Genomic DNA, 24338 nt, shown 5'->3' with positions numbered 1-24338 from the left:
AAGTTTATAAGTGAAGTTTATGTGTACCTTTTCTGGCTGCTACGCCAGATAGGCTTGTTTGATAAAATATTTCGCAAAAATTTCACCTTTTGGAAATAAAAACATTAGTGAAAGGTGGTTTTATGAACAAATGACTGTGGCCGAGTGTATAAATGAAGGCTTCGCTCCATTTTTGGAAATAGTCAGTGGAAGAATAATCTTTATCGCTTATAGTATTTTTGATATTAGCGGTATTTTTCTAGTAAACTCAATATTTCTCCGTTGGGAACACTGGGTAGTTGGTATTGTCGCACAACAATATGGCGACGGTGAATATGGTCAATTGGATAAATATATTTGATTCTGCTCTAATTTCAAACTGTTTCCTATCCTGTTTGGCTTCCGGCGGAAGATTTTGCTGACAACGTGAAGTAAAATGAGGGAGGTGCAAATATTGGACCTTAGAGTCGCTTATCCTGTTATGGTATACCCAAAGTCACTTGAACTAGTGACGCTTGGCCAGATGTCCCTTAGGAGTGGATACCGCAATCCGCTAAATACCGTGGTTTATTTGAAAGTAGGTAATATATTGACTAGATCCAAAGGAATTTCTGGAAACTTAGACAACACTTGTATTATCGAAATATTCTGGCTTCCTCCAAGAGACTTTGGATATAGGAGTATACCATTGTTGTTCAGTGAAATTGGCTATCAGGATTCAGAAAAATAATCGTTTTGACACGGTGGTGTTAGTATTTGGCAAAGAAAGCATAAAAAATGTTCAATTTCTGAAGGAATCACAAAGGATTTGCAGCGAATATAACGAACCGAAATAGATATTCGATCAAACTTCCTTGATTCTGTTATTGCGAGATTTATACAACAAGAATATTGTGTTAAGAGAGAACATCATCAATAAGGTTAATGATTATAAACATTTCAATAGATTATTGTTCATACTCATTTGAGGAGGCACATTAAATATTATTTAAATCACGGTGATATCGAACAGTTCCATGTCGTTTAATGAACGTTATATCGAGTCAAATCTAAGGACGGTCCGATCAATTTTTTTTTTTGTTGCACTGTTTCTTACAGCCATGAACACAGTTGTTACTTGTCACTTAATTTAAGGAGCTTGGAATCGGGATTTTACTGGTTTGGAAGCGGATTTTCCTGCCTTATATCAGACTTGAGTTTGACGAATTCTTTTGCAACTTCGTCGTTTGTGCGCTGAGATAGAATCCTGAGGATGGTCCATCCCGTCTCATCCATTTGTATGCGTTTGCCTAGCATTAGCCAGCACGCGCGGGTTCCCTGAAAACATGAAGGTGTTAAATTCAGACTATTCAGAGCCTATTTAGAATTATTGAGATGGAAAAGGCGTCAATTAGAATCCCCTTCTTATAGCCTAGAGCCTTTAGAGTACTTAATATGTTCAATTTCTAGTCGAAAATTAGCGCACTTTTTTTTGTTAGGACTGATTAATAATAAAGGGATTTCCAATAGCATATGATACAATTTAAAAAGGGTTATAATGACAACACTGTGTATTATTTTTTGCATTTCTTATGTCATTTGTTTTCAGTAGGTTATGGCATTTAATCATGGAGAGATACATGCTTCAACTACGTCTAAAAATTGTTGAAGTATTTCATCAAATTCAGTTGCTCATTATTCATTCAATTGATTTACTATTTGTTGTATTGTAGACAAATGTGGAAGAACATTTTTTTTCACGACGCAATAGTTCCAGTCATTTGTGTTCCAATTGTATACTTGGTTGGTACCACTTCAAAATTTGTCTACAATACGACGAAAAGTGATTGAATCAAATGAATTATGTTGTCTGTGAGTTCTTTTTGAATTCCGAAACTCACAGACTACTCCAAACAGTCAGAAATTGTGGTTTTTCTCATTTAAAGTTCTTCCTCGATAATTCTTAGAGTATTCCTTTTAGGTATAGGGTGTGCTGAAGAGACCCTCCTTTTTATACGTAGCATCGATTGAAATAATAAACAATATGAGTTCTGATTTGAAAATCTTGAAATAAGGAAGTAGTAGTCAGTTTCCGGTGGCAACTATTAGATGTTATATCTTATTGGTTATTCGCCGTGCATTCACTTTACAGATGTTACTGTATTGGTTGTTGATCGTGCTCTTTGTTTACGGTGAAATAAACCGCACAGTTTGTCGTACCACAGTGCTTGAAAAGACAGTTACAAAGTTGGCCAGAGGAACAATTTTCGTCATTTTCTGTAAGGGGAGTAGAAAAAAAAATATAGCGAGAGTGTTGCCATTATGACCATTCTAAATTGTATAATTCCTGATCGAAAAATTGTGAGCTTCTCAGATTACAATAAGATTAACTTCCTGATTTTAGCTCTCTGCTAGTATATTTTTCAATTATAATGTTCTTCACTCCATTCATGTGATGATTAAGCGAATGGCTTTCTCGCGCTCTGTTGATCAAGATGATAGGTTTTTCAGATACTTCACAATCACTTCTAAGGCATGAGAGTAGAGTGAGTTGACTATATTTTGATTGAAGTATAATAATCAACATAAAATATGAGGAATACTAAAAACAAACCACTACCAGATGCGATGCTGAATATATCAACATGAAAGAAATAATGACATAATGATAGGTGTGGTTTCATTTTGTGTACTTACTAGGAAAAGGAAAATTTTTATAAAAATACAAATATTTCTAAATGTAGATCAGTTCTAATGATGACGTTTTCATTCGATTCATTAGCTGTTTTTTTTTAATTGCAATTTTTGATAATTTAATTTCATTTTTTTGATTGACGTATCTAATCATTCTGTAATTGTTAAAATTTCTTCCGTACTCATTCGAAAAAAACCTTCGGCCTATTTTCATTTAAATTTTATAACCAGGACAATGTTCACTGACTCAATGTACTGAATTAGTGACTAATATTACATAATGGTTCACATTTCAAACATTCACTTCAATTTTATTGTATGATAAAATATTTTGGTGACCAAATGGTAGAGTTGTTCCAATGAAAATAGCACCTAGATTATCATTTCATTTAAATCTCGAAAAGTAACTCATACTCTGAGTTTGAGTCAAGGCAAATTGAAAACAAAAACAAAGCTTGCTTTAGCTTACAGACCTACGTGTTCACTGAATTTTTTGCTGGAATTAAATATTCTAAAAATTATTAAAGCTATTTGATGGAAAAGTAGGCCAGTACGAAGATAATCTAGGGGACTATGTGATGTCTTGCTATTTGACAACCAGAATCTATGGGAAATTGCATATGCTGAGAAAAGTTCAATGAAAATTTTGCATTATGGTGTACATATATTATTTACAAAAAACAAATTATCTCCACTAATCATAAAACTCTCAATAGTGAATTCAATCTTGTTCTTAAGATTAACTTATATTTATATTATTTACCTTGTCGACGATATCCTTCAATTGCATGACTGCTACTCCAACTAATCTATCTTCCCTTAATAAATAATAATCTTTGACACATATGTGCAGTTCATAGTAGTCCAATGTTTCTTCATTGCCAATCATACTGGAAATTAAATTGATGAATTTAATAAAAATGAAGATTAAAAAACACTACGATTTATTGCCCAAAAATTCAAGTGTATATTTGTATTCTCTTTAGATTTGCATTGAAAAATATCTAGTTCTGGAGTAATTTAATGGGAGGGATATCGTTATCAACATTTTTATCGTGAATCCTTTTCGAATCATTCTTTTCCTCTTGTTGTTTACATATTTATTTGAAAAAAAAACACGTGTTGCTTGTTTTTAAAATAATATCTTCTGCTTAAAATGCAAAAACATTCTATTTTTGATATCTGACCTCGAGATCTTTTACAAAATAGGCGATTAAAAAAAAATTATTGAATAACGTAGTAATTTTTATTATTCCATGCTATAAACAAAGTAACGAACTCCTCCATTCAAAATAAATGGAATTAACGCAGCATCAAGATTATTTACTTCATAAATATCATACTAACTAAATATAGGTACCTACTGTATTTAATTCATTTCGTACCCAGAACTAACGTGTAATTTTAATAATGATCAAGAAATAAACAAGGAAATTATGCGGAAAATTCTCATATTATGGAATTATCAACTTCAATGATCAATCAGCAGTTGATCTTGCGTTATATTTAGTTTTACTTATATTTCGCTATTTTTCAGAACTTGATTTGAATTTTTAGGTTTGCCAATAGAAAACGGATGAAAATTAAGATAAGGGTATACTCACAAATGGAAAGTTTCATTGTATCTAGGTGACCAGTTATTATTTTTCGTCTTGGTTGCATGTTTTCGCTTTTTGTCAGCTAGATGTGGTCCTATAAGGTTTACTTCAACGAATGGCTTGAACATTCCGGAAGTAGCTATCCATTTGAGGTCATTGCAAGCGACAACTAGAAAATATTCATGATCATTTAGGAGATGATTAATGATATACCTACATGAATCAATCAGAAAATTGCGCTAAGCTATAGAAAAGTGGCCGAAAAACAAAATTTTCATTTAGAACATTATCCTCATATAAGAGTATCTTAGTTTTGTCGTTAAAAGGTTAATATGAGATATATTCTTTGCTTGAGCATGAATAAGGATTTTCAACCGATATACTTATCAAATAAAATATAAATTGAATTTGAACTAATTTCAATGGTGGGAGAGATTTTCGAATTTATTGATTTCTTCTGGTTGGATTATTCAATTTTATAGATTTTCATGAAAGGTCTGATAAATAGGAATTATTATGAGATTTTTGAAGTGAAAACTTCCTTTAAAACAATTTCTACAACAGAACATTTAATTTTTTTCACAAAATTTCAATCCGAATTTTTTCACTACAATCATCAATCTGGCGAAAATAAAACTAGGTTTTGTTTGTCAAACTATTTGAAAGAACACTTTGAAAATTCATTAATAAAATTTGAAAATAAATTAATCAATGTGCAATGTTGAGTATGTATACTTAAAATTATTAAAACTTCGGATTTTTTATTTGGGAGATCCAAAGAATTGATCTTTTGGTACAAAATTTAATAGCTTTTAGAGTTTCTATGTTATTCGATTTTTGGATTTTATGTATTCCAAAACCGGAACTGTGAAAATGCCACTTCTTATCGAAGGATTTTGAAAGTTTATAATGAATCAAAAGGTGTGCTGCCATAAATATCATGATACTTGTGAAAATCTCTACACAAACGTTTCATGGAGATGGTAGTGCTCACCTTTAACGGTGACCTTATTCTCTGCAGTACCTGGATGAGTGAATATTTCTACTTGAATTGAAAGTTCTCCTACACAACCTTCTTGTCCCTCAGCAGCCAAATCTGAAAAGAATATGTATGAGATCAGCAGTTCATACTCGATTTCTTTTACCTCCTCTCAATATCTAAGCATTTGATAGAAAAAAAAGGTGATTTCGAAGAATGTCTTATTTCGTTTTGTTCTTGCGATTGTAAATTCAAATGGTGAAGAAACCGAAGAAATCAAAGATAGAAGGTGCAAATTAACAAAGTTAGAAGTTAATTCTGAATCTATAAAAATGAAAATTAAGAAGAGATGTTCAACGGAATCAGGAGATCTTCATCCGCTAGTGATGCCGGTTTAAATCTCTACCAGCTATTCTGGTTGTAAAGAAGAGAGCAGAAGTAGAGGACCAACGGTATTCCCTCTAGGGATCTACATTTCTAAGTCTATAATATGTTCTATATTTTTGTTACCATGCTTTCTATTCTCTCTTATCCTCTTTGAGGTAAATGATAAATATTTACATAGGATTTGCGATTGGTCAAATAATAAGAATGTCTTTTAGTTCAATTCCATCAAAGTTTGTGTAATTGGTGCAGGAAGAAAATTAAAAATAATATATCAGTGAAACTATTCCGGATATAGGTGAATGCTATTAGTGACAAACTTTTGCAGATTATTCGTGAATGAATGATGATAATTTGAAAATAAAGAGTCGTCTGGAAGAAATGATTAGATTTTATTGTTTATATTAGATATGAAAAAGTACAAATGATTTGAAAGAAACATAGATTTTATTTTGAATGAATGGAGAGAGTTTTGATTCATCTGAATGAAACGATTAGTCTAAGATCCAGTGAACAGCAGACCATACATATTTTAGGAAAGCCTAAAATTTCCTTGATGAGTATGTTGTACTGCACCTATAAACCATGATGTGAGGGCTAGCTAAGTGCGGTTGCGGTGGCCTCAGCTACAACCAATAGCGACAGGTATGATAATTTTATGAAATATAAAGTTGCCGTTGAGATATTTCAAAATACACTCTTATAGTTATTCAAAAAAGAAACGGCAGACGATTATCACGGTTCTGAAGTGTCGGCAGAAATTTTCAAAATAATTGAAAAAAATTTTCTCGAAAGTATTTTAGGAAACTTGAAATTCATATACATACAAACATTTTTCTTTGAAGTTTAAACTTCTGAACGCAGACCGGTACGCCGGTTCCTTCGACCTGGCAGACCCGTGAGTATAGAAATACAGGTTGGTCCAGATTTAAGTTCAATAACTTGATAGTCGCATAGAACAACCCTTTTCATAAAAAAAAGTTTATTTAAACATTCTAACAAGCTTTTTTTCAGAGATACAGGGTGCTTAAGTTTAGATAAAAAAATAAAAAATTAGACCTTTGTCAAACACTCAATAAAACATTTTTGTGAGTATTTTTTATTGTTCGAGTATCTGATAAATGTTCTTTTTGAAATGTTCAACTGAATGCCATCTGAATGAAGCGTTATAAAACACTACGGTCATTTTTGTACTTTCATTTATTTCTAATGGGAAAATTTGAAAAAATAATTTTTGTAGATTTTCGTGGAAGGAAGATCCGTTTTCACTACCCTATACCTACATGGTCTGATTTTAATAGAGAAAAAACACACAGTATTATGTGTATAAATATTAATAATAAACTACCTGAATTTATCTTGAATATAATCAATTTTAAACTATTCGAACGTAAAGTCACTGATTTAAATAAAGAAGTTGAACTTTATTCTATTTCGGAATTCTTGAATTATTCTTTTTGAAATTACAGTTTGTAATCTGAGTTTTGTTTGACGGTTTCTCATTTCCTTGTTGATCAATGATTAAAGTAGCTTGTTTATGTTTTCATAAACTATTTTTCATGAAAAGTGTTGTCCTATCGAACGCCAAAGTTATTGAACTAAAATCTGGACCAACCTGTATTTTATACTCGCGGGGAAGAAAAATTTCTCTGTCTTCCTTCAGAAGTTCAAACTTCTGAAACTTCAATGAATAATATATATTAAATATATAGTATTTATGAATTTCAACTTTCCTCGAATACTTTCGATCAAAAATTTGAATACAATTTTGAAAATTTCTGCCACTATTTCAGAACCGCGATAACCGTCTGCTATTTTGCTTTTTAATTTTTTTGCTATATATGTGCTATCTTTACTATTTTGAATAGCCATAAGAGTGTATTTTGACATCTCCAAACGCAGATCTCCTAAAATACTTCTATAGTTCATAAAATTTTCACACCTGTCGCTCCTGATTGTAGCTGAGACCGTAAACGTGCTTAGCTAGCCCCAACATCATGGTTGGTAGGTACAAGAGACCCATTGAGGAAATTTTAATCTTTCCTAAAATAAATGTGGTGGGGGCTGTCCACTGACTCTCAGACTAGATTAGATTAATGACCTGCGGACAATATCATTGAAGCTTTACATGCAAGAAAAATATTCTATCGCTTCCAGCAAGTGGAAGTTGACTTTTTGCTAGGATGTTGCGTCTATTTATCATTATACGAAGCCATAAAAAATTCACACATTGTTTTCGATGACGAAAACGTTTCTGTTCGAAGCTTGTAAGCTATTCAGTATAATATATTGACCATTGAAAATGCATTTGCAATAAACTTGTCAGCGTTTTCTGTATTATTAATATAAAGCATTTATCGAATAAATACTCAAATTTTTGAAATTCAATAAAATCAATTGCCAGCGTTACAACTGCATTTTCAACGCGCCATCTACTTTTCTCGATGATCTAATCTCAAGAAAGCCTTTGAGCCAATAGAGTAATCCACTGGTGCTACGCAGCTCGTTAACTAGCAAAAATTTCGTAAATCGCAATACTCTTGTACCTTGTCGACTTTCCCTTCTCTTTTTAGCCTTAAGGGGCTCTTCTAGAGCTTCCATCCCTGCTTCTGGCTCGTCTCTCTCGAGCGAGAATTGTCTTTGTAGCATTGTTTCGTTAGTGTTAAGCGGCACTTAAGAATAGTAAGGTCAATGAGTTAGGGTGTGGCGTACATGTACGGGGTGATTATCGATGAAATTCAAATATTACTCAGAAATTACTTTGAAAAATTCAAATAAGTGATCTGACATCCTATTGCGATGACCAAACATTATACGGCGTACGAAGTTGTATATTCACTCATCTTCTTTGTTCGAGGCAAATGAGTAGAGGGCAGCACTGTACGATGACTTTCACGAAATTATAATTTTATCTCTTTTGTAATGATTTTTTGTGGGTTTATTTCATGAATATTTTAAAAGTATATAAGTGCTTTATCAGAAGTACATATCATCAATTATCTTGCGAAAAAAGAAAAGTTAAGAAAAAAATTTTTTTCATTCGCAAAAACTATATTTTCAATTTCTTCCATGACGATTATTATTTAAGGAGATTATGTGAAAACCGCATAAAAATCAGTGATTTGTAAGAAGGAATATCTCTAATTTCGTTCAAAACTGAGCAACCACGTGGTGGTGTTCCCTCTAAAATACGTTATCAGTCTTTTGAGGGTAGAATGAATTCTTTTCGGCATGTCGATAATGGTAATGTACAAAATATTTTGCGTAATTTAGATATGTTGGGAAATAACTGCACATCATATTAAAAAAGTACCAACATTGCACTAACTTCTAAATCGGTAATTCTCATCAATTCATTTTTCGATATCTTTGTTTCGCATTCAAGGTTTATTCGTTGGCTGTCTCAATCCATTTCATATAATTTTGTACATTTTTCAAGTCAAACACGTAAATCATGATAACATACTAAAGTACAGAATGTACAGATATTATTTTTGCCGAATGGGCCTCTTGGCAGATGAAATTTGCAGGTTCCAAAATTCGAATGGCAAAACTGAACATGTGCTCTGCAAATTTTTTTAATTGGCTTGTATAGGGACCACGCAGTCAGTTCTTAATCCTTATAAGCATATGAGGATGTCAGATATGCCAACACTATATGTATAGAAGATCCCCTTAGAATCAGCAGATCAGCAGGGTATTAGAACAAAGATAAAAAAGATGGCATTTCTAAAACGCTAAGCACTCGAAAGCTTCAGTACTTCTACTTATTTTAATTGAACTTGTTCTCATTCTATCAACAATATAACATTTGGATTATATTGATACACCCTTGTTATTTATGTTGTGAAATGATTTAATTTTCAGTCATTTTTTTTCGTTTTGTGGAATTCAAAATGATCAATTTCCGGTATTACTAAAAGAATGCAAGAAAAATTCTGTATTGTTCTTTAGAAGTTAAAACATTTAGAGAATGTTGTGCGATGAAAAATTTTTTATTTTTTTTAAGTAAAACAGAAAAAATAGGAATTCCTCGAAAGTCAGTGGTAGATGAGCTTCAACATGATATTCTTTACTTCGTTCATTAATAGGTTGCAAAGTCTATAGAAAGTTTAATTCTTTATAAAATAACTGTTTACGAAGTCACCTTATTATACCTTACTATTGATTTGAAGCGTAAATATTTGAATTTCATCAATAAGTACACATAAAGCAATTCTACCACTAATATCGATTCTCCAACCGGATATTCGGACTTACCTTCATTGCATTGAGTTTGTACGAAGGTCTTGATCAACGTGTCCGTCGTCTGCGTATACAAAGACAGTGCGTATCTCAAGCTCTGGAGCTCTGCGCTCTTATCCAGAAAAGCTTTTTTCAGACCGTTACCTCCAGCGTGGAAGTACTGCTTGATGGTGTCCAGAGCGACTTCCAATACTGCACATTGTCTCGGCGATAAGTTCTTTTCTACTTCTTTAGAGATGTCCATCACGCCGCTGAGCGCTTGTTTCATGTCTTGCTTGCCGGTCATCTTATTCTTGAAGATTCTGGACATGTCTTCGATTTTAGTATTCGCCGCCAAGGTTTTGGCATTGTCGGTGATGCTCTTGAACATCATCTGGAATAGTGAGACATTGATTCAAACTGTTCCTATTCGCACATGATACACATATCAATCAATAGGACAGTATTTGAGTGACACAACAACAGGGTGTTTTCGGAAGAAGGTCCAGAAATGTTGTCAGTTTTAAGGGAACAAATACTATACTGAAATTATCATTCCGGTATTCTTTTTTTAAAGAAAATGGAACATTTTCATTTGAAATATCATTAAAATTGTAAACTATCCTACTCTTATGAGGAAACACGCTTTTGGGCGCTTGTTCGAATTCGTATTCATGTAATTATTTCAAATAAATCTTGTGGTCGTCTCAATACAAATCTGAAGTTACAACTTGGTTGTCGGAATAAATAAATCGTTGATGTTATACTATTAGCTTAGATATTGGTTAACATAATGATATCGAAATATTAATCAATTTGTACCAGTATCATAAAGTTATTCTTGATTGAACATGTCAGCTCACGAGCCAAATTCTCGGCATTTGCGGGAAGTTTTAATTTTCTGTTTCAATAAGAAGAAATTTATGGCTGAGGCTCATCGAATGCTCTCAAATACCTATGGTAACGTAACAAAAATTGGCAAGATCATTGGGAGTGACGCAACAAACCATTGCAAAACGCCTGAAAGTCATGAAAATGATTCCGAAACAAGGAAATTGGGTGCCGTACGCGTTGAAGCCGAGATATGTTGGAACAGCTGCTTGCAAGGCGAAGAGGAAAGAATTTCTGCTTCGCATTGTGACTGGAAATGAAAAATGGGTTCATTACGATATTACCAAGCGTAGAAAATCATGAGGATATCCCGGCCATGCTTCTACGTCGACGGCCAAACCGAATACTTACGGTTCCAAGGTCATGCTCAGTATTTGGTGGGACCAGCTCGGCGTAGTGCATTTTGAGTTGTTAAAACCGACTTAAGCAATCACAGGCGATCGTAACGAACACAATTAATGCGTTTGAGTCGGGCATTGAAAGACAAACGGCCGCAATACAACGAGAGACATGATAAAGTGATTTTACAGCATGACAATGCTCAACCCCATGTTGCGAAAGTGGTCAAGACAAGCTTGGAAACGTTGAAATTGAAAAGTCCCACCCTACCCGCCTTATTCTCCAGTCATTCCACCAAGATTTTTTTAAATGGTCCAAGTTAATAGAAGTTTTTATCATATTTTTGGACGAGCTATCACATCCTGAAGTCCTGCGCAAATACTATGAAACACCCTGTATCTACTTCACTTAAATTCTACATGTCACTCATATCAAATTCCGTTGTCGTTTCTATGAAAAAATGATGGTCATTTTATGGAATGGCGGAAAAAAGGAACTATCAGGAACTTGAGTTCTAGTCGCCCGATTTATCCTAAACAAGAATCAAATCAGTGGATAGACCAGTATTTTTAGACATATTAAGATAACTTTCAAGTATCGTTCAGACAAAAACTAACTTAAACGCTTTGATATACCCATATCAAAATTGAAGGGAAACAGAAAGTGTTAAATGGCCTACACATCACATCAATTACAGGCAAAAATAGGAATGTGAAGAATTCACCAATGGACGGACTCGGGTTGTTTGGATTCTGTGGTTTTATCTCTGGAAATCATTGGAGGGGGTACGTTGAAATTTAGAATATGTTCTTCTTTAAAATTAGAAATAGATCAATTAATTTCTCATTCATTACTAAGTATGTCAAACGAGGTATTTTTTTGATTAAAAAAAAAACAAAGTATCTGTTCTAGCAATTTTCTCTTGAATTTGAAACACCTACTTCAAAAATCAATCTCAACACTCAACATCTAACAGTCGTCATGATGTCAATTACTAATATTCTTCAGATCCATGAAACGAGATCATTCTTTTGAACTAAAATAGTTCATTCATTTTGCAATTTCAAATGTACTTGATATTTCAATGAGATTTTTCTTGATAAATTGAATGCAAAAAAAATTCTCCATCATCAAAATGAGGTGTGAAATTTCGAAGATTTACTTCATATATTGATTAAAAAAAAACTATATATAAACGAAGTAATGATAAGATGAGGTAGTTCAAGATGAAGAAAATAATTAAAATCTTCACATCCCTATGAACAATCAACATAATCCAGGATAGTCAAAGTGAAGCTAGGTAAGAGCTTTGTGCATTTCTGAGGGATCGACATTTATTTCTCATGCTAACACAGTATCTTACTATTAAATCTGGGCCTTCTCTGCATAAGCGAACCTATCGTGTAATAATCAAAAGTTACATAATAAGATTCTACGTTATTGTTTCAATAACATAAACATTATTTTCATCGATTTCATTATAATACAATTATTCTGTCGTCACACTCTTCCTTTATCAGTTATTCATTTCAATCAATAAAAAACTTGAAACTAATAATCATTCATATGCACAAATTCAGTAAAAAGATACAAGGAGTAACCAATGAAAAAACAGGAAATAATGAAAATAATAAGTTCACGGCCTGCCCGAAATATTCTAAAATTATCAAAAAAGAAGATTAGTTTACATTCACTTTTTCATTTTGAAGAATATTCATTATGTCGGAAGACTCGAGGAGACTTAATTTTAGAATTTTATTTTTTATATGGAAAAAAGAATTATTCCGAAAAAATGATTTTTTTGTTGTTATTTTTATTTTCAGGATTAGATTGACAATAATAAACTTTGCGTTATTCATAAATAATATCGATAGCAGCTTTGACAAAGTTATAACAATCAATTTGTATATACGGACACAAATAGCATTAAACGGAGTTGATTTGACATCCATCTCGCGCGATTTTGGGTTAAGAAGGGTTTATACCACGTGACTTTGTCGTGATCTGCCAAAGTTCAACTACTCCTGTCTCCTCAGCGTTTTTGAGATCTCACCACTTTTTGGGTCGAGTAAAGGAATCTCAAACGTTTCTCTGATTTACCGCCTTTCCTACCATATGCAAGAATTCAAAATACATTTTTTAGCCTTTATTTTTAATTTCAGAAAAAACGCATTTTCAGGCTTCCACGAGACTTTTCGTATAATATTGTTATGTGAAAATTCATTAAAAATAAAAGTTTGTTCGTATCTTATCTTATTCTTTTCTTCTATTTCAAATAAATTTATAAAAAAGCACTTTCCGCAATGACGAACTTTTTAAAATTTGATTAATAGCGAAAACCTTGTGGTCATCAGCGCAAAATAAAGCGTACTAATTTTTGAATTGATCGCTGAAACTTAACGACGACATTACAGAATTGTTTAAGGGCCAGTTCAATCGTTTTTCATTTATTTCGAGTTTTAATTCATTTTGTGTCCATTGTATAATTGTAACCGAGTCATATATAGGGTGATCCATTTAATTATAGAGGTGTGTGAATAAGTCTTTCCCGTTTTTTTTCAAATTTTGAGCCTTTACATGGTTACAAATGAATTATTGAAAGTATTGGCCATCGCTAGCTACAACTTTTCCCCATCTTTCTGGCAACATACGAATCCCGTTGCGAAAAAATTCGACCGGTTTGGCCTCTATCCAGTCATCCACCCATTTTTTGGCTTCCTCGTAGGAATGGAAGTGCTGGTCAGCCAGGCCATGCGTCATCGATCTGAAGAGATGGTAATCAGACGGAGCAATGTCTGGACTATACGGCGGGTGGGGTAGGACTTCCCATTTGAGCGTTTCTAAGTATGTTTTCACCGGCTGTGCAACATGTGGGCGAGCATTGTAATGTTGCAAAATAACTTTGTCGTGCCTGTCGGAGTATTGTGGCCGTTTTTCTCGCAGTGCGCGGCTCAAACGCATCAATTGTCGTCGATAGACCTCGCCTGTGATCCTTTCATTCGGTTTCAGAAGCTCATAGTAAACCACACCTAGCTGGTCCCACCATATACAGAGCATGAGCTTGGCGCCATGAATATTTGGCTTGGCCGTCGATGATGATGCATGGCCGGGTAGTCCCCATGATTTTCTTCGCTTCGGATTATCGTAACGGATCCACTTTTCATCGCCAGTCACGATACGATGCAGAAAACCCTTTCTTTTATGTCGCTGAAGCAGCTGTTCGCAAGTGAAAAAACGCCGCTCGACGTCTCTCAGCTTCAGTTCGTACGGCACCCAATTTCCTTGCTTTTGGATCATTCCCATGGCTTTCAAACGCTTGGAAATGGTTGTTCGGTCAACTCCCAATGCTTCAGCAAGTTCTTCTTGCGTTTGACACGAATCTTCATCAAGCAAAGTCGCCAATTCTTGATCTCCAAAGATTTGCGGCCGCCCGGAACGCTCCTTGTCTTCCACGTCGAAATCGCCACTTTTGAAGCGTCGAAACCATCCGCGAACACTTGAATCATCGACACAACCTTCTCCATAAGCTTCCTGAAGCAACCGATGCGCCTCGGCAGCAGATTTCTTCAAATTGAACCAATAAAGTGAAACTTCCCGCAAATGACGTCGACTCGGCTCAAATTTCGACATTTTCACGATTTCAAAAATTTATGATGCGAAAAAATTTCAACTAATGTGTTAGTGTGGAATTGTTGACAGATGAATAAGCTTTGATTATGACATATGTAACCATTAAATACTCGCACAGTATTGGTGGCGCCATCTCTTACAAAAAACGGGAAAGACTTATTCACACACCTGATAGAAGTAAACTATCGTTTTAAAGATAAAGAGAAGAGTTGGTGCTTTCAGAATGAGACACACTATATTACTTGATTACATTTATATAGGATCCATTTTATTGTTCCCTGTGAATAATTGAGATGGTCAACCGGATGCTTGGAGACCTATTAGTCTCTTCAAGTGCCAAGGGCATGACAAATTCAATGAATTTACAGGGAACGAATTGTTATTGTACATAATGTAAAAAGGATGTGTTATTCTTCGGGGTGTCGAAGAATGTGTCATGTCGGTTGTAAAACTTAAGATATTTATGGGGTTGGGAAAGTTCCAGAACAAGACGGTTATGCCAGATGTGTTACATCTTTTTCTCAGGTTCTAGTCCTTCTAGAATATTCGATTTCCACGAATCCGCGAAGATCTTTGGGGGCGGTACGGCAAAAGCCCTTATTGGACTAGGGGGATGGTACCTTCCCCTAAGGGTGTGGTCAAACCGAGAGAGGTCTATATTCGAGAGAGAGAGTAGTTCCAATCAGCAGAGAGCACAGTTCAGATTAAACCGAAGACGGGTACAGACGGTACAGTTTAACTTAAGTCTAAGCCGGGAGACAGAACAAGTTCGGTCGGTCAACTTAAGACGTACGACGTAAAGACGGTTCGCGGACTAGATTAAGACGAGTCGCGAACAAATCAAAGACGAGACGACCGAAAACTTGAAGTACGACGAAGACGTAATAAACGAAGACGTTTCGAGTAATTAAACTAGAGTTAAAGACGAAATTCAGTACCGTAGTAAGAAACTTGTTATTAAGACGTAATTAGGATCTTCTCAATACTGAGTTTGTACTGTATAAGTGTGGCTTTGTAAATGGATGTAAATAATTGAAAAGAGTTTAGTTATTACAAATCCAACAAAGTCACGGAGAAAAAGACGAAAGGCCAGGTAATCGAATCATACCTCTAGACGATCGATTAACCTAGCCTACATTTATACAATGGATACAAAATGAATAAAACTCGAAATAAATGAAAAACGTTTATATACGATGACCCATTAAGAAAAAGTCGAAGAACTCATTACCTGTATCTTCGAAACTAACAGTCTTAGTACACACAAGCTTCTTTTCTTAAAGGCCTGGCTGACCTGCATTCACCACTTATCTATGGCCAGTCACTGATGTTACACCCTGTATAACTTGTTTACTTCTTTTCATACCTTCCCAATTAATATCTACTATCTATGAAAGAGTATTAGCAAATTCTGTTTTTATCAGTTGAAATGTCAAATGACTGATTGAAAGCCACAGTGTGGTGGAACAATTGTTGTCTTATAGTAAAATTTGTGGATATTGAGTTTATAATTATTTTATTTGAGATGAATTTTTATTGGGTGAGAACCGAATCTTTAGAATTTCGTTCAGGGCCTTCCGTTTCGTTTTGGAACTTACCGTTTTGTCAGTCATCGGAGGAAGAACAACAGTTTTCTCCAATATCCTCATGACGATTTTCCACAGCTCCTTCAGCAGTCTTTTGAGTACAGTCTTTTCGCATGATTGAGCATATAAGGAGAGAGAACCATCGAGCAGATCCATGAGTGGCGTGAGCACCGAATCAGCTTCGTTGGCCACAGCGTTCTGTTGGTTTACGTTGGACTGTTGACTTCCGCCTTTGATGGATAGGAGGAGATCGCCTAGTTCCCGAACGCTGGCAGTTATCCTAGGTTCCAAACTGCGAACAAAATTAGTTTTGAATTAGGATGAGAACAAGAAGTATTCAACCCCCCCCCCAAGAATTTCCCATAATGGAAAGCTCCTTCCTGGGAACTGGGTTGGACATATGAGGACACTGAATCAATTGGATCCAAACCTCCTCGCAAAACCATCAGATATTATGCCAACCAGCTACGATTTTGAAACGCCCTTTTAAACGGTTATAAATGACCGTCATAGTGCAATAAGTCTCGTAAATCGTCTGGACAAAAAGTCATCCATATGGTTTACAGATGGATCAAAAACAGAGAAGGGCACCAGCATTGGGATATATGGACCTAGGCCGAGGATCTCTAAAGCCCTGGGAAGTGAGCCCTCGATTCTACAGACCGAGATAATGGCTGTTTATGTATGCGCCCAGGAGTGTCTCAAAATGAACCTCAAAGGGGCGCATATCTACATCACCACGGACAGTCAAACCACGCTGAGATCCCTGGAATCGTGCTGTCAGGGGTCTCTGCTGACTAGGGAGTGCCGCAACACCATAAAGCAACTGGCCAGAGGAAATAAGGTGACTCTACTATGGGTACCAGGGCACTGTGGGGTTGAAGGAAATGAGAGAGCGGATGAGCTTGCAAAAAGTGCATCAAGGTTAAGACCTTCTGGACCTGAGCCTTTCTGTGGGATAGGAAAAGACCAATACAAGGCTGCGGTCCAGCTATGGGAGTTGAACAGTAGGACAATCCACTGGAATAAAACTCCTAGACTTGCTCAGGCAAAGAAATTCGTGAAGATTTCACCTACTTACACCAGAAAGCTCCTGAAGCTGTCGCGAGCAGAGCTTCGGGTGATGGTGGGACTGCTGACGGGGCACTGTCGGTACAAACATCATTTGTACCGTATGGGTAAGTCAGCAGACGAGATTTGCAGGCTCTGTGAATCGGAAGTAGAAACGGCTGAACACTTGATATGCAAGTGTCCAGAGCTGACTGGCCTATGAACCATTCACATGAGCAAGTCCTGGATACCAGAGAGGTAATGGCCAAGGCCCCTAGGGAGGTTGTCAATTTTATTAACGTCGTTGACGACCTCCCTGGGTTTCTATGAATGAGTAGGGTAGTGAACAAAAGATCTGCATGGTCGCAGTTCCCGGAAGGCTTACCGAAGCAAAACGACCCCAGTTCAAATAATAATAATAATAATAAGAAGTACTGAAAAAAAGTGTGTCCACGGTTAGATATTGATATATACCTCAAACGTATCAGTAATTAGTTGTTTGTTGTATTTTTATTCATTTGCAATCTGCATATTCGATTGGTATTTTCCAAAATTTTTCAAGTTATGATAGTTGTTCTAAAAATTAGTTTGATTTTTTTATTCAGTAGTTCCTGGTCATAAAAGGAGAATTGTAACACCATTCTTTGAATTTCTCACACGTGTTATGTTGTCCAGTGATTGGTTGTGCTTATGTTTTATCATAAACTTTTCGTATTCTTCATTAAGATTTTCTTCATGGAATGAATGAAGTCTCCCAAATGATTCGATAGCACGTTCTGATGAATTTAATCAAAGAATTTTTATTCCTTCTCAAGTTATTGAGGGAAACTCCAATATGTGTGCTATTTTTATAACTGCTTCTCTCAAGAATTTAAGGGTGATATAACTCCTTTGGAATCACATACCTTGATGCAAATTGAGAGGCCAACTCATCTAGACACCCATTGAGTGTCTGCTGAAGCTCTTTCAGAATGTTTGCAGCATCTTCTTCTAACCTTTCTCCACCCATCGACTCGAACATCCTCTCAAGTTGAACCCTCAACTGTTGGATGTTATTCATCAGTGTACATGCCTGTAAAGTGATAATGTTAGAATGGAATGCTAAGTTTTACCATCTAGTTTTTGTGGATGTTAATACTACTCACTATTCTCTCTTCTTTCAGATGATCCGCAAACTCTCTCTTCACTATATCAGCGTAGGCTATTAACACCTTGACGATTGTTTTGGCAAAACGTTTCATGTATCTCTTCATGATTTCAGGATCGGGACATTCAAGTTTCGACACAACGTCGAAACATTGCGTGAGTTGGGTGAATACATCCACTACAGAATTAGAAAATAAGGAATGTTCGCTGCTTTTTTGAAACTGAAAAAGAAATAATCATTTCAAGAACCATATGAATGTAGGGTTTTTATATCGTTGTCTAGGGGTTTATATATAAAGGCCGCCGGTACTAAACTATTGTTTATTTACACTACAATTCAACGTCAATTGAATGTACAGCTACTGAACTTTCGTCTATCGAACTATCGAAGCTATTTTATTCCGTCTAATTGTTAATAGTCTAATTATCGAATTATCTAGCTCGCTGCGTCTACTATATTTTACGTCGAATCATATGCGTCTATCACGTCGAATTCTTTAACCTTTTCCGTCTAATCTCTAACGTCGAATACCAACTATGTCCGTCTACTATCTTACGTCGAATTCCACCCTCGTTCGTATGTATCGTACTCCAGTCTTCAGTCTCAAGTACCTCTTCCCCTTACGTCTCCCTATATCGATAAGAACTGCCTGGTCCACCGGATTGATCGCGTAGTTTATGTATCGTCAAGTCAGTAGCGTATGATTCGTTTAGGTTGATAAGAATTTGGATTCCACATAAATTCTAAGAATTGAAATCTCACTTATAACACAAAGAATTTTCATTCATTTTCTTCTTCTTCAAGTGCCCTTGAAAACTACAGAACTGTATACAAAGTTTCTACTTTTAAAAGGGCCAAACTTCAAGGGGAGATCATTTAAGTTATTTTCAACAGAAAATATCATATAATACATGATCGAAATGTTGATGGTTATTCTTCAACTTAACATATCTTGATATAACGATTTACTTCACTTTAGTTTTTCTTCAAAATCAATTTTATTTTAATCATCTTTCTAGTCACATAAAATTTGATCACATATCAGAAAAGGGCAGCAAATTTGCTACGAGATGAGAAGTTTTGTGCGCCAAAAAATTCTTACCGAAGGCGTGGTAAAGAGATGGTTATCATGATAATAAAGTGAACAATATCGTTTATATTTTTCCAATGATTTTATCGATGAGAAATTATGAATTATGGGCATGTTTTCTGTTTTCAGCAAAAAATACCTCATTTAGGGTGCTTTCGAATGACATATGAGCTTTCGTGATAACTGCTCGTTCTCTGTCATAATATCATGGCTAACAAAATAACAAAAAACGTTGAATTATCCAAACCTGAATTTTTTCAAACCTGAAGCTCTTTATGATTGAATATCAGTAGTAATTCTAATGGAAATCATGAATTCATCTGTCAAATCAAAATAATTCAAACGAATGTTATCTTGTTAGCCATGACATTATGGTAGAAGAAGCTAGCACAAAAGTTGATATGTCATTCGAAAGCACACTTAATGAGGTATTTTTCGCTCAAAAAGAAACATGTCCATATATATTAATTTTTTATCGATATTACCATTGGAAAAATATAACTAATATTTTTGTTCACTTCAATATCGTGATATACATCTATGTAATGTATATGAAAAGTTATCTAGCACAGTAGACTAGATCACGCTTAAAATGCACGAAACTTTTCCAATATTATTAGATACTTACGCCCTCTATCTTATCTCTATCGAAGGCACCGTGTAAATACTCCAAAGACACGTCATCATTCTCGTTCAACCACTGCATAACGAAAGGCTCGAACCACGCCGGGTACTCAGGTACAGCTCCTTTGTACGGTGGTACGTCCTTGACGTAGTTCGAGTACAACCACTTGACCTTGAAATGTAGATTCATGTAGTCTGAAGATTTGCACAAGCGATGCTGCTCATGCTCTTCTAAGGCGTATTTCATATCTACCGCAAACAGGGACCACATTGTAGAAGCAGAAAGCTAGAATGAAAAAAAAAAATCACTGGTAGTCGATTTGACACAGAGATTTTCAATAGGTTCAGGTTGAATTTGCAGTGTCGGCACTTGAAATCATTGATGTTGGCGACTGCCAAGGGCCTCACGCCTTAGGAGACATTAAAAAAATTGAGCAATGTAATTTTTGAGTTTAGTTTATCATTATATAATTGATATAATTCTCCATAGAAGTGAATGAAGTTCTCTGAATGTTTTTATGCTCCTTGTTCAGTTAACATAAGAACTCAAGCCGATTAATGACCAGCAACGTCTTATCTTCGCTGATTGGGTCCATGAAATGCATGAGAATGATCTAGATTTTCATCCAGATCATCATCCTGATGAGAGCCATTGTCGCCTTGAAGCCTACGTTGATAAGCAGAGTTGTCACATTTGGGGCTAGGGTAATCCAAAAATGATTCGTGAAAATCCTTCCCATCACTGTATGGTGTGGTTTTTGGGCTGGTGGTGAGATTGGACCTTAGATTAGATTAGATTTAATTTAGGAGGTTTCGTTTCACTGCGATCTATTGTGCCCCTCATCAGAGTTATTCTCTCCATAACGTGATCTACAGCTCGCTTTTCAGTTCCAGAGTTCTGATGAAGAGATTGGACCTTACTACAAAAATAAGTCTGGTACAACTGTAACGATGAATGGCTTGAGCTACCAAGCTACGATTAATGATTTTTTAGGTCCAGCATTGAAGGATATGTATATTCATGACATAACTTCCTCGATACCATAAAAGGAACATCTATTGATTTCTCTTAGAATAAATTTTTTTATATCAAAATGAATCCTCTCATTGTAAAGCCATTCCTCTGTTGCATATAAATTATTCAGCAATGAAAATCGACTATGAAATATAAAAGAAATTACCGTAATCAAAAGATCAAAATGATATTGAAAGGAGAGATTATTAAATGATTGATATCAATTAAATTCAAATAAGGAAGAGAATCTAGTTCGAGCAAACAAAAACTCTTCATTATTTCTTTTATTAACATGCAATAATACAATTATTGCAGTATGACCTTTTGTTTTCTATTAATAGAAATTTCAGGATTGTACTTGACGTTCGAAATATCTGAATAATTGGAAATTCAAAATGGCTGTCAGATCCTGGGCTCCGAGTTAATCTGTTCTATTCAGTGGTATAGTATATTTTAGATATTTGACATCAGGCTTTACAGGTCACCATTACCTCAGTAGATACCTTTAATCTTTGATATTATTTATCATTTATCTGATCTTTATCATTTGAGAGAGGTTTTCAAGAATAAGTGAGCACACCAGTGTTTTAGTCATCTTAGTTATATCCTAGGGCGCCATAGGCGCATGAAAGGGCGAAGGCTCAAAATCTCCAAATTCAATGTCAGTGTTCACTCCATTTTTTCTTTGGAAATTCAACTTGAATTTTCTGTTTTTGACGACGCTATTGATGTGAATGTTATTCATAACAAGTTTGCTCCTATATCAGTTTTCAAGTGGAAATTCGATATTTGGTTTCTATTCAATGATTTTTTGAAAAGGGTACGGAATATGCTGAAAAATTTAATTGAAGTTATACCTAGGTCTGTACGAATAACAAATTTCGATTATAATCTCACGACAACTGATCATGTGGAAGCATTTCGTAGTATTTGTTAAAACTTTTTCATTCAAAAAATTGTTTCATTAAGTATTCATTCCATATTTTCAAATAACATCGCTTTATAAATTCATAATAACTCAAATTGATGGAGTGAATTCGATTAGGTAAAGTAACCTATACTCATTTAACTCGAATCTGCATTATTGGATGATTAATGTGAAGCTCTGATGAAGAGAACTTCTGATTGCATTACTTCAATTAGCTATTTACAATTACCCCAATTGTGAACTTTCAAGATTGATGATGTTCTCGACGAAGAGTTGAAATGGATTTGCTTTATAACTACAGAGGAATAAATATGAGGTTTTGCTCCAACTTCCTCGATTATATGAAATAGTTCAACATGATATTGGTCATTAGTGATAAATGTTATGGACAAAAATATTGATTCAAACCTTGTTCTAAGTAATATGGCATATGTAACATAATCTCACTAGTACTTTTTAGATTTTAGTGGTCGCGAACCTCAAAATTATTCCATAACATTCCCAGTTTAACTGCTCCTCTTATCTTTTCTGGAGAATATTAAAACCAAGATAAAAACAGGAAATTATTTGTAACAAGACGAAATGATCTTTTGAGTCATTCCATCCTCCTTGATGTAGCCAAATGATGAATATTTTTGTTGATCATTTTTGTTTTTCATGAAATCATAATTTTTTTTCACTTCGGTATTTATTTTAGTTTTATTTTCAATGTTTGCTATTCAGGCTCTCCTATAACTCCATGACATCTAAAGTTCAACTAAGAGAACCACAGCATAATTAATATATAAACCACTTGTTTCAATTTCAACTGTCGTTTTTGATCTAATTCGCTAAGAGTTACCTATTCAAGATAAATAATTCAATATTCCATTCAATTTCCAAAAGGACTTCGAAAAAGCGTAGTTCGAAATAAAATAGAATTTATTGAAATCAACTCGAACATTCTACGAATGCCAGATAATTTAATAGAATTCACGGAAATTTTTTCAGTTTTTAGGAGAAGCGCGATAACAGAATTCACTGAGTACAAATAAAAACTGAAAAGTGTTATTTGAAGAAATATTCACCTGCCCAATGTTGAGCTCTTGGGGGAACTGGTTCAGAACTGGTCCGTAACTATTTCTATCTTCTTCTATCACCGAAACAATCAGAGCTATGAGTTTGTGCCAGAACTTCACGGTATCCAGTCGTGGTCCGTGATCTTCTGGCTCTTTCTTAGGCTCGTTTGGTTCCACCATGAAGTCTCTATTGAACAGTTCGTGGGCATTCTCGAATAAGAATTGATATGTCGATCTGAAAACAATCAATAGTAGATTATAACAAGAACCATAGGAGTAGGACTAGGAATATGTTAATTGAAATATGCACTTTTGAAAGAAGTGTAGTCTAATTCTTTTTTCCCAGAAGTTCTTGATTATTAGATTCCACCATATTCATAGAGAATCTCATATGTATATCAAAGATGAATAGATTAACTCGAGAGTAGAGCAACGGAATTCTCTCTTCTATGAACAATCTGAAATCTTTACTACTTTACTAGGGTTCTTACCTAAGGCATGCCTTGACGCAATCCTTGACGACCGTACTGGCCCTAGGAGGACAGGATAGTTCTTGCACTTTCATACGGAAGAAGGTTATGCTAGTCAGGAGATCTACTGTTGATTTCAGGTCCATGAGCTTGTCGGAACTGGATGCTGGGAAGTTGTTTCTGTACATTGATAGATCTATCCTAAGGGAATTGTGAAGCTGATCGAGAAGCTTGACGAATTTTTCTTTCTGAAAGAAAAATACGAAACACATCATCATGTAAGTATGAAAGGTAGGTTGATGCCTTATAATATTCCATTAGAAAGAAAAGATATTAACGGTCCCTATTCTGTTCTTTCTTCAACCACAAAATATCTAAGATCAGTGTTATTATGAAAAAGAAATGCCAGTGCCAATGTGTGTTTGTATTGAGTTGGATAGAATTATATTTTTTGGTATGTGAATCTTTTTGAACTATCACTCTTATTTTCAAATTTAATAGAACAAATTTGAAATGGCTTAAAAAAATAAAGTGAAAGTCCTACTCAAGATTATTTCTGCTGACAGTATTAGTACTCATGAACCAGAAGGAGAATTGAATCTCTAAATAAACCTCAACTGACTTGAGAAAGAGGTGCACAATGAAAAATAGGTCACACGTCAATTTAGAACAA

At 34.9% G+C, this 24338-nt stretch overlaps 1 protein-coding gene across 7 annotated transcripts in view; it reads right to left on the bottom strand.

Moving 5' to 3' along the window:
* Positions 1-816: 816 nt before the first annotated feature.
* The window catches only part of LOC123670744 (protein unc-13 homolog B), a 637597-nt gene continuing 614075 nt past the window's right edge, over positions 817-24338 (bottom strand). For all 7 annotated transcript variants that reach the window (XM_045604288.1, XM_045604284.1, XM_045604282.1 and 4 more), the window contains 11 exons: positions 23687-23913; positions 23205-23430; positions 20199-20480; positions 18479-18700; positions 18239-18405; positions 16296-16575; positions 9874-10231; positions 5245-5346; positions 4257-4419; positions 3416-3542; positions 817-1296 (listed from right to left, as the gene is read on the bottom strand). In XM_045604288.1, the coding sequence (XP_045460244.1) occupies positions 1132-1296; positions 3416-3542; positions 4257-4419; positions 5245-5346; positions 9874-10231; positions 16296-16575; positions 18239-18405; positions 18479-18700; positions 20199-20480; positions 23205-23430; positions 23687-23913 (2319 nt within the window). In that variant the 3' untranslated portion in view covers positions 817-1131. The remainder of the gene's footprint in view (positions 1297-3415; positions 3543-4256; positions 4420-5244; positions 5347-9873; positions 10232-16295; positions 16576-18238; positions 18406-18478; positions 18701-20198; positions 20481-23204; positions 23431-23686; positions 23914-24338) is intronic.

Source organism: Harmonia axyridis, chromosome 1 (assembly GCF_914767665.1).
Source record: "Harmonia axyridis chromosome 1, icHarAxyr1.1, whole genome shotgun sequence".
In the NCBI taxonomy this organism is placed as follows: Eukaryota; Metazoa; Arthropoda; class Insecta; order Coleoptera; family Coccinellidae; genus Harmonia; species Harmonia axyridis.
Note: the sequence above shows the minus strand (reverse complement) of the source record. Positions and strands in the feature narration are given on the sequence as shown.